General features: G+C 45.8%; 2 protein-coding genes, 1 long non-coding RNA gene and 1 pseudogene across 4 annotated transcripts; 2 read left to right on the forward strand and 2 right to left on the reverse strand.

The window, feature by feature from the left end:
- The first annotated feature begins 84 nt into the window (after positions 1-84).
- Positions 85-5,196, forward strand: LOC136492724 (palmitoyl-acyl carrier protein thioesterase, chloroplastic-like). Its single transcript, XM_066488722.1, has 5 exons — positions 85-1,063; positions 1,201-1,314; positions 1,389-1,557; positions 3,685-3,753; positions 4,560-5,196. The coding sequence occupies exons 1-5, from the start codon at positions 489-491 to the stop codon at positions 4,878-4,880; spliced, it is 1,248 nt and encodes a 415-aa protein (XP_066344819.1). The 5' UTR covers positions 85-488; the 3' UTR covers positions 4,881-5,196.
- Positions 2,956-5,862, reverse strand: LOC136492732 (uncharacterized). Of its 2 annotated transcripts, none has more exons than XR_010768172.1 (4): positions 5,734-5,862; positions 4,963-5,016; positions 4,714-4,802; positions 2,956-4,607 (listed from the first exon to the last, which is right to left on the reverse strand). It is a non-coding gene; the product is annotated as an uncharacterized lncRNA (long non-coding RNA). The 2 variants fall into 2 exon arrangements; XR_010768173.1 differs by lacking the exon at positions 5,734-5,862 and adding an exon at positions 5,105-5,210.
- Positions 5,749-7,735, forward strand: LOC136492731 (zinc-finger homeodomain protein 9-like; annotated as a pseudogene).
- An 831-nt stretch (positions 7,736-8,566) lies between these two features.
- Positions 8,567-11,133, reverse strand: LOC136492726 (probable carboxylesterase Os04g0669500). Its single transcript, XM_066488725.1, has 6 exons — positions 10,788-11,133; positions 10,617-10,669; positions 10,410-10,533; positions 10,193-10,314; positions 8,989-9,096; positions 8,567-8,877 (listed from the first exon to the last, which is right to left on the reverse strand). The coding sequence occupies exons 1-6, from the start codon at positions 11,071-11,073 to the stop codon at positions 8,776-8,778; spliced, it is 795 nt and encodes a 264-aa protein (XP_066344822.1). The 5' UTR covers positions 11,074-11,133; the 3' UTR covers positions 8,567-8,775.
- Between the last annotated feature and the right edge of the window lie 77 nt (positions 11,134-11,210).

Here is an 11,210-nt window from a genome sequence, read left to right on the forward strand (position 1 = left end):
CACACGAAACATAGCTCAGACGACTCCAAAAACCAAGTGCCCCTGCGCCCACCATTCTTGTCCACATTTGCGCCTGAGAGCGCCTCCAATTTGTCCACCGGACTAGTTTATGCCACTCCCGCGCGTCAAAAGCAGCCTCGGCATATCCTTGCTGCCTTGTTTATTTCGGTGGCGTGCTGCAAAGTACAAGAACGTTGCTCTCGGCCTCCTTGTCGTGTGGAGCGACGTCCAAACAATGCCGCTATTGGCACGTCCGCCGCTGCAAGCTTTTATACGAGCCGCCGTGTCGCCTCAACGATCGCAGTGTTATGTTCCAGCTCCCCGGCGTTCCAACCATTGCATTGCATGCATTGGCGACGCAGGTGACAATAATCGATCTCGGATTCGCCGTCACTAATCTCCGATTGTCCTCGTAGACTCCGATCCACGGCGAGGAACGAAGTGCGGCGTCGGCCGGCCGTCAAGGAGTGTGCAACTGCAAGTTATCGATGCGTGGCTGCATGGCGTGGACCGTCTCCTGTTCGCGCGTCTTCGTCATCAGGTGCTCGGCCTCCTCCTCCTCGGGAGGCGGCGGCGGCGGGCACGGGCAGCAGCACCGGAGCAGCGGCAATGCCGTGAGGGTGAACGGCGCGGCGCACCGCGCGCCGCTGCAGGTGGGCGCGGCGCTGGAGACGTCCATCAACAGGTCGCTGGCGGAGCTGAGCGCACCGGTGCTACCGCTGCTGCCCGCCACCGGGGGCGACGGCGACGTCGGCGGCGAGGAGCGCAGCCGGCAGAACATCCCGACGGAGAAGCAGACGGTGGACCCGTTCCGGCAGGCGCTCATCGTGGAGGGCGGCGTGCGGTACCAGCAGACGCTGGTGCTCCGGTCGTACGAAGTCGGCCCCGACAAGACGGCCACCCTGGAGACCGTGCTCAACCTTCTCCAGGAGACCGCGCTGAACCATGTCTGGATGTCGGGGCTGCTCGGCGACGGCTTCGGCGCCACGCACGGGATGATCAGGAACAACCTCATCTGGGTCGTCTCCAGGATGCACGTCCAAGTCGATCAGTACCCGATCTGGTAAATTCACGGACCCATTGCATCTCGTCGTCCGATCCTGTTCGCCGGAGACGAGCGAGAGACCGGCCGGCCGTCCGCGCACCCACGTCTGCTCATGACACAGGCTTTAATTTTGTCCACCTGCCCCGTTGTTCCAGGGGAGAGGTGCTGGACATCGACACCTGGGTGGGCTCGTCGGGGAAGAACGGCATGCGGCGGGACTGGCTCATCCGTGGCCGCAACTCCGGCGACGTCTTCGTCCGAGCAACAAGGCAAGCCCGGGTCATAGAGGCATCGCCGGCCAGTGCTGAGGCAAAGGTTTTCTGATCTCCGATGATCCTTGCAGTACGTGGGTGATGATGAACAAGGTGACGAGGAGGCTGTCCAAGATGCCGGAGGAGGTCCGGGGCGAGATCGCGCCGTGGTTCATCGACCGCCATGCCATCCAGGATGAAGCCACGGAGAAGATAGTCAAGCTCGACAGCACCGCCATGTACGTCGACTCCGACCTTAAGGTTAGCTCACCTTGCTTACTTCGCTAGGTATGGAACTTGTCTTGCTCTTAACGAAGTTTTTAGTGATTTACTCCCTCCGTCCCAATTTATCTATCGTTTTCGGTGTCCATGCCACGACTTAGACTCAATTTGTACAAAATATGTGCAACATTTGTGTCTCCAAATAAATTTGTTAAAAAACTAGATTCAAAGATCTTTCCAATAATGCTAATTATGTATCATAAATAATAATATTTTTTAATATATATTTTGTTAAAGTTGTTTCTCGGGAAACAAGAACGACAGATATTCTGGGACGGAGGGAGTAGCTATCTTACTATCTTAGTTTCCTAGGCCAAAGTTGGACCAACGAGTCATAATTTAATACAAGTGGCTTTGTTTTATTCATATATAATTGTCTCGCACGTAGAACCAATAGAATTCATATCAACCGTGCTTCTCTTCTAATCATTCTTTTACTTCCCACAATCCTTATGCCCCTCCGTGTCCCATATGTTATTTGGACTTACACATGTGCTCACACGAGCTAGAACAACGCACGTCCAACGACGGTACAGAGTCCGACATCAAGACGTGTACAGTGACGGTACGGAGTCAGATTCTATTAGAACAGATGATGCGGTCATTGAATAAAAATCTTCTGAGACATAAATCGTCCATGTAACCACACAACAAATTGTATGTTTTGTTGCAATGCATGGGCTCATTTGCTAGGCACGGTATGGAGTTCGGTTCCAAGACGCATCCAACAATCATCATTAAATAAAGGGTTAAGTCCAATTTACACCCTCCAACTTGCAGCAAAGTTCGGATTTCAATCTCGAACTTCAAAACCGGACAACTTTGGTCCTCCAACTCTCAAAAAGCGGTTTTGCGGGTGAAGAGTAACTTTTGATATTTTCGGGAGCACCGAAATTTTATATTATTTTTTCGAGCATCTTAACGTCCTCAAATGAAAAAACTCAAAACTACAAAGTTGTAGATCTCATCGAGGTCTACAATTTACATATAAAAATTATCTTCATCCGACATCGTATTGAAGGGTTTTCTATTTTTTGAAATTTGAGTCTCATCACGCGATAAAATATGGTGCTGAAATTTATATTATTTTTTCGAGCATCTTACTGTCCTCAAATGAAAAAACTCAAAACCACAAAGTTGTAGATCTCATCGAGGTCTACAATTTATATATAAAAATTATCTTCATCCGACATCATATCGAAGGGTTTTCTATTTTTTGAAATTTGAGTCTCATCACGCGACAAAATTGTTTCACGCGTGATGAGACTCAAATTTCAAAAAATAGAAAACCCTTCAATACGATGTCGGATGAAGACAATTTTTATATGTAAATTGTATACCTCGATGAGATCTACAACTTTGTAGTTTTGAGTTTTTTCATTTGAGGACAGTAAGATGCTCGAAAAAATAATATAAAATTTCAGCACCATATTTTATCGCGTGATGAGACTCAAATTTTAAAAAATAGAAAAACCTTCAATACGATGTCGGATGAAGATAATTTTTATATGTAAATTGTAGACCTCAATGAGATCTACAACTTTGTAGTTTTGAGTTTTTCATTTGAGGACGTTAAGATGCTTGAAAAAATAATATAAAATTTCGGCGCTCCTGAAAATATCAAAAGTTACTGTTCACCCGCAAAACCGCGCAGAAGGTTGAAAGTTGAACTTTTTCGAGAGTTGGAGGGCCAAAGTTGTCCGGTTTTGAAGTTCGAGGTTGAAATCCGAACTTTGCTGCAAGTTGGAGGGTGTAAATTGAACTTAACCCTTAAATAAATATATGAGCCACAAATCATCTAGGTGACTGCAGAATAAGTTGTACGTTCCTTTACAACACACGGGCACATTTGCTAGTAGAGCAGAACAATCACAACTTATAGTGGCAGTGGCTGCTTAGTTAACATTTACAAGTTCGTTCTAAATAAATGTATTGTCAAAACATATTTTATGGAGAATTTAACTACATTACTCTGATGTTTTAAATGTTGATACATCTTTCTATAAAGTTGGTTAAAATTAGAGAAGTTTGAGTTAGAATAAAACTAAAGTGATCTATAAATTGATATGGAGGCTGTACTTATGTTATTGAACATTATTTTTGTAGCCCAAGCGAAGTGATCTGGATATGAACCACCACGTCAACAATGTCAAATACGTGAGGTGGATGCTTGAGGTAAAGAAAATCGATTAATTTTCTACTGTGCCAGAACATTGCCTTCACGTATTACTTCTGGTATAACAGCTGTGCTGGTGAGAAAAAGAGATATCTTATAGTTACCTCAGTAGAAACGGCCGTTCTCCTTTTATGTAGGCTATAAGAGCAACTCTATTAGGGATTTAGATTTCTTATATTGCAGCTCCTATAAATTGTTTTAGAAGAGTACCTAAAATAAATTTAAAATATAAGAGAGCATTGTTGTAGCAAACTACCTAAAACTTGTCTCCTTTATTTTGGAGGAAGGAGATTGTTTTTAAGGATATCTCTTAAAAATTATAGGTACATGAGATGAGATAGGCTGCTAGCTACATCACTTTCATCTCCTAAAATGCTACTTTTTAGGTATAGAAGTTTAGATAATATATCTTGTGGAGATGCTCTAAGTAATTTGTTAAGAAGCGGGCATCACATGTAGTTGCATGTTACGTATGTCTGTTATTTCCGTCGTTCCAAAACATAAGGTGTTTTTGTTTTGTTCTAAGCTATTTTTCTCTAATCTATAGAAAAAAAATATTAGCATCTATACCAAATAATACACCACCAAGACATGTATCATTATGGTGGTTTTTGATAAAACTAATTTGATGTCATAGGCGTTAATATATTTTCTATAAATATGGTCGAAGTTTGAGAAGATTGACAGAGAGAGGGTGTGTGTGTGTGTTTGTGTGTGTGTGTGTGAGAGAGAGAGAGAGTATGGCTGAACCACAAGCACAAGCACTAGGATCTCTCTAATTACATACCTCTTTTGTGCTACGCAGACTCTTCCTGATCACTTCCTGCAGCAGAACCAGCTTAGCAGCATCACCCTGGAGTACAGGAAGGAATGTGGGAGCTCAGATGTTGTGCAATCCATTTGTCAACCTGATGAAGACTCAATTCCACCACAAGAAAATGTCAGTATGGTCATTGGACCTTCACTTTCGCCGGAAATCATCAGTGGCCACCACAGCTTGGCAGGTGCACTCCAACAGAGTCCAATGAAGTACACGCATCTTCTGCAACTGAAAGCAGGTGACAAGTACGAGGAGATCGTGCGAGGGAGAACTACGTGGAAGAAAAAAACATATACAGCTCCCTGATGTGTGTCTCTTTGGAAACGTGCTTTCTATACTGTGAAAAACAAAAGGTTGGATTCCACTACTATTTCATAGTTAGTCATACCTTCTTGGTCGCAATTACTCTGCAATCAGCTGCAGAGAAGCCTCAGGAGTCTTCCTGGTGATATCAACCATACAAAAATGATGTTTTAAAATCATCCTCCATGTGATTTTCCTTGTACTGTATAAAGCAAATAGCAATCTACCAATTGTGTATGAGGGCCAATTGCTGCCTTCACTTTTATCTCTAACTGCACGTTCGCCCCATTAAAGCCTCATTCGGCGGAGCTCAGACTCATCCGCGAACTGTAATAGGAAGCCGTTTTTGTTTAGGGGCTGATAAAGCATTCTTTTGCTTCACCATTGTATACGGTAACAAGGAGTTAGGGGCTAGATGACGCCATGCCGAAGAAAACTAAGGCAAACATGACAAAACGTATGCACTAATGTTCTGTGATGTTTGCCTTAGTTTTTTTTATTGTTAATATGAACATTTTCTTTGCCCCTGTGTGTTAAAATTGGATACTTTAAAAGCATACGTATACATTTGCCTTAAAATGTAACCCCTTCGTCCTAAAATAAAATGTATCATACAGATTTTAAGACAGATTAAGTGAGAGCATAAAAGGCACATGTATCTTGACTTTATTTCCTAATAAAGATGTGTCCGCACGAGCAAAGGTGGATTGCTTGATACTAAATGACGGGTAACAATAATGTTCCTATTTAATACAAGGGAAAATTGGTTCTATAGCATTGAAAGATGGCAAGAATCGGAAAATACCATAAAAAAAGTTCTGTTACGTAAAATACCATTGAAAGATAAAAATGTTACCTGAAAATAGCATTTCGTCACGTTGTCACGTTTGGAAGTAACGGCGTCCACTTCCCAGTGGGGGTTGCCCGCGCCGCATGGAAGCCATGGACGTCAAGTACAAGCCCGTCATGTTCCCCAACGTCGCCGCCCTCAAGAAGCAGGTGAAGCCGGCGGCCGTGGCGCCGGCCGGGGCCGGGGGGGGGGGGGGGGGGGGGGGGGGGGGGGGGAGGGGGGGGGGGAGGAGCCGCTGTACCGGGAGTGCCTCAAGAACCACGCCGCGAGCCTGGGCGGGCACGCTGTGGACGGGTGCGGCGAGTTCATGCCCTCGCCGGGGGCCAACCCGGACGACCCGACGTCGCTCAAGTGCACCGCGTGCGGGTGCCACCGCAATTTCCACCGTCGGACGGTGGAGGGTTCCCCGCCGCCGCCGCCGAGCGTGCTGCACGGCCAGCCGCACCGCGGCAGGGAGGAGACGCCCGAGGACCGCCACCACCACCCGGGGGTCGTCGACGCCGACGACTCCGATTCCGACTCGGAGGGCTCGGAGTACGACGAGGAGCGGTCGGTGTCCCCGCCCCCGCCGTCGCACCACCACGTGCCGGCAGCGGTGGCGCAGTAGCCCCCCGCCGTCGTACTTCGCGATGGCGCCGCACATGCTGCTCTCGCTTGGCTCCGGCGGTGCGCCCGGGGCTGCGGTGGCGGCCGCGGTGCAGAGGCTACAGGCCCCAGCCGCCCAACAGCTGATGCCGTCGAGCACGCCGCCCGCCGGGGGCGCGATGCCGATGCCCAGGAAGCGGTTCCGCACCAAGTTCACCGCCGAGCAGAAGCAGCGGATGCAGGAGCTGTTGGAGCGGCTCGGGTGGCGGCTGCAGAAGCGCGACGAGGCCATCGTCGACGAGTGGTGCCACGACATCGGCGTCGGCAAGGGCGTCTTCAAGGTCTGGATGCACAACAACAAGCACAACTTCTTGGGCGGCCACAACGCCCGCCGCAGCGCCTCCGCCTCCGCAGGCGCCGCGCCGCTACAAACCCCAGGCGGCGCTGCTGCACCGTCGTCATTCAACCCGTCCAGGATCACCCCTCCCCCTCCCGTCCTCACCTCGTCCCCGACCAGCGCCACCGGCTTCAACATCAACGGCGCCGCCTCCTCGGCACCCACCGTCACCGCCGACCACACGAACAGTGCTAAAGGAGCTTCATCGCCGCAGTCCGCTTAAACTAGACAAGAGAGAAGAGAGGGAATGGAGAAGGGAAGTGGACGCCGTTACCTCCAAACGTGACAACATGACGAAATGCTATTCTCAGGTAACGTTTTCATCTTTCAATGGTATTTTACGTAACAGAACTCTTTTGATGGTATTTTTCGATTCTTGCCATCTTTCAATGCTATAGAACCAATCCCTTAATACAAAGTTGTCCTTCTGTCTCCCAATCCCTTGTACTCCATTCATTCTAAATTACAAGTCATTCAAACTTTATTGTAGAGTCAAAGCATCTCAAGTTTGTCCAAAATCATAGAGAGAATTACAGAGATTTGTGACATCGAATAGGTATACTATAAAAATAGAATTAATAGAGAATCTAATGATAGTATCATAATATATAAATTTGGTCAACCCTGTTCGCTTCGCTGAAAAGCCACCATGGCTGAATGACCGATAAGTTCAAGCAAACAGTGACTCTACAGTTGGAATAATTTATAATTTGGGATGGAGGGACCAGTATTTAGATATAGTTTTTGAATGCTTATATAGGAGGAAGCACGTTCGTAAAACTGCTAATTACTATGCTTACGTAGGAGCATATTTTGTAACCAAAGGTAATAGTACAGTTATGTTTTGGGGATCGGTGATATCAAAAGCATTTACTCCTACTTACTTGTGACCTGAGGAAATGCTAATCTCCATCTATTTGAACAGTCACAAATCTTTTCCATTAGAAAGAGTCAGTTTCCGAGTTCCAAACAGAGGCTTCTATGAAATTTCAGTAAAGGATCCTACGCGCCAGATAGTCCCGGACACATATTCATGCTCCTGAACTTTTGAGACTGTTTTGGAGCTTTGCATTCCTACGCGTTGAGGGGGAAAAGACCAAAGGACGATGCATCCACACACAGCTCAGCACCACAGACCAACGGAGGTCGCTTTTCCTGAGAAATCCGGAAGGCAACAAGCACAAGATCTCAGCTGCTGACACCTCCATGTCTGGATCAGATGTCAGCACTCAGCACCCAGCGGAGTCCAAGTGTGCTACAATCATAGACCACTGCTCGTCGAGCGCCTTGAAATGGTCAGTGGTCAGCATGAGGAAATGGTCACCTGCTGGACTTTTGTGGTTAGTAGCCGGTAAAACTGGTGTTCCTTTCCTTCTCGATCTTTCAAATGGACATGCTAATCCAAAGGCAAAGACAGTTTAGTTGACCAGGCGATTCAGGCTTATCGACTACTCTCTCTCTCAAAAAAAAATGAACGTCTCACTTTTCGATGTACTACGTATCAACTTTGTATCTCCAATATGTTTAATATGAAAACTCACGTATACGTTCTACCTGACAGGGTCCAATGACACTGAGAGAAACTAATAATAAGATGGACCAGTTCTATTACACAATGCCAAAAGATCCAGATAATATAACCAAATGAGATTAGTATACCAGTTCATGCAGGCAAGCTAGAGCTGCAGCCCTTGTTTGTGAGATACCAGGGGCAGGGATATCACAAGTGCCATTCATGGCCAGCAAAAGATCCCGGTACCTAGCTAGTTCCATGTGCCCTTTCTCAAAGCGTGGAGCACCCGATAACGATAATCGATCGGAAATGAATGGAAGTGGGCCAAAAATGGGAGACACTGATTGATGGTATGAATAGATACAGTAAATTAGAAACATGGAGTATTTATTTTACTATTTTACTCAAGTACGTACACCACAACGTGCAAACACAACAAATTTCAGCACCAGTAGCTGAGTACTCCCAAGTCCCATCAGTCCATCTATCCGTTGCCAAATTGATCTGTCTCATATAATAAAGACTAAATACAACTTAAGCATGATGGCATCGGTTAACCGTCCTTCTCTTGAGGGGCATTTAGACGACTCTTCATCCATGATTCAAGATAAAGTAGCTCTTCTTTGGAAAGGGAATGACCCAGATCTGGATATGCCTGTAAAAATGCACACGATAACTTCAGATCTTGGGTACTGAAAATTCAGAGCTCAAATAGACTTTGAAGGTCCTTTGGAGTGAGAGAAAAGGGGGCATTATAGAAATCTACCTTGAATTCACAGTTAGCACCCGCACTTTGCAAAAATGGTGGACCAGCTTGACCAGCCTCAAACAATACTACTTTGTCAGCCATTCCATGTGACCAAAGAAATGGGGTCTGAAATTTTGAAGGAATGAGAAGAATAGTCAAATAAACTAATGATCATATTAAAAATTCAAATTTGTTTTTAAACTTAGATTCCTACAGCAAACAGCTCATCTAAATTTCTAAAGTTGACTGAATGCAGGGTAAGTGCATCTGTCAATGGCTAAAATCTATTTGCTAGTTTTTGCAAGTCAAACAAGTCTCTGCAATCTTCCTGATTTCATCCAAAAATTTCATTATAAAAAAGTCAATGGTATCTAATATTATCCCAATGGGTATTGGTCTTTCTTGATGCAATAGTTGATACAATACAACATATCATTTACGTGTTTATGATAGTTGTGAAGAAACATCTCAAGAGTAAAATTCCTGATGAGATCCTTAGATGTGTAATATAGTTTCCATCGTGTAATGTCTGATCCTTCTTTCAGGGGAACAGAAGGGGAAGGCCCTACTGAATATTTATAAGGATTGCAGGCGCCATAAGAATAGCAAAGACCAAATAAGCATAGATGTCTTCAGAACCACCTTTAGCAAGTGATCAATTAATTAGCTATTCTGGAACTAAATAAGCATATATTCCTCTGAAATCCTCTTGTTCAGAAAGATCTTGTTCTCCTCATCCAATGTTCGATTTATTATATTTGCCATTATAATAACCTTTTCCCCTATCTTAATCCCTAGCATATATTCCTTTCCTTCAACTTGAGCCAACTTGCATCAAACTTGATATGTAAGGTTTGTCCATATTACATATATTGAACTAAAACTATACAACACTGACGAGTAACCAGTGCTACAATTACATGCAATGTGCTTCTGCAATTGAACTAAAATTGGAAAGAATCTTTAAATACAACATTATTCCACGCACAAGCAGGGGGGGCACACCGGTATAGGTAGAGATTTCAGGCTTCCAGCCGTGTTCCATAAGTGCATATTTAGTTCAAAAAAAAAAAAGTAACGGTAAGGTACCAACAATCAAGCATCACCAGTTTTGTCATTCAGCAAATTTACCAACCTATATTTGTATATCTAAGCTTCTTGCACCCTATGATTGCACGTTAAACTAAAAAAACAAGATCAAAGAGATGAAAGTACTGATTACCTTCCTCGCTTCAGGTGAAATCTTCTCAGTGACTGATGAACTGAAAGGCACCCACCCACTGAACACTGCTCCTCCACCTAACTTCTTCGGATAAAGCAAAACGCTAGCTAATGTCAGAGCACCTGCAGAGCAACATTCTACCACTTAATTTACAACACTTCCAAAGATTTATCCTCTAAATAAAACTACCAATTTGATGTATCAATGCTCATCTTACCTCCTTGACTAAATCCACAAACAAATATGTTCTCAGGGTGGATGCCATCGGCTACTTCCCTGTCTATCATGGCGTGCACCTTTTCCACAGCCTTGAGAACCCCAGCCTCATCCTGCGGAGAGCCCTACTCGTTCGAAATTGCAGCTAGATCAAAATTCCATTACCACAGTGGGCTATCTGATTACTGATGGTAGGGAGTGAACTCACAGCGTTCATGGGAAGCCCATGGATATCGAACCACGACGGCATGACAAAACCATCTGCCAGGAAAAATAATTCTCCCGGTATCAGATGACGTTGACTTGAAGCAATTTGACATACAGGAGTAAAAGAAGGGGAAAAAGAAGAGGAGGGGGTGGAGAAATCGGTAAAGCTTACTGTTGCAGGAGACGGGGGCGCGGGGCGCGGAGGGGAACGACCACTTGGCGAGGCGGAACTCCGGGGCAGAGAAGAGGTTGCGGATGGGCTCGTTGGCCGGGCCGGAGTCGCCAAGGCCGTGCAGCCACAGCACGAAGCTCCGGTTGCGTCCCGCCATGTGGGAGGAGGGGACGAGCTTGGCGGGAAGCCCGGGAGGCGGCGCGCGGCGGCGGAGGGAGGCGACGAGGAGCGAGGCTGCGGCGATGGCCGCGGCGAGGGTGAAGAGGAAGCGAACCAGGCTACTCATGGGTCATGGGCTGAGCCGGCCCGAAATGCGTCGCTGAGAACTTGAAGCAATAGTAGTCTGTAGTTGGGATTTTTTTTTTTGAAAAAAAGGTAGTTGCAGTAGAAGTTAGTTGTACCAAATTTGGAGTGCTCCTTAAA

The sequence above is a fragment of the Miscanthus floridulus genome, chromosome 11 (assembly GCF_019320115.1).
Source record: "Miscanthus floridulus cultivar M001 chromosome 11, ASM1932011v1, whole genome shotgun sequence".
In the NCBI taxonomy this organism is placed as follows: domain Eukaryota; kingdom Viridiplantae; phylum Streptophyta; class Magnoliopsida; order Poales; family Poaceae; genus Miscanthus; species Miscanthus floridulus.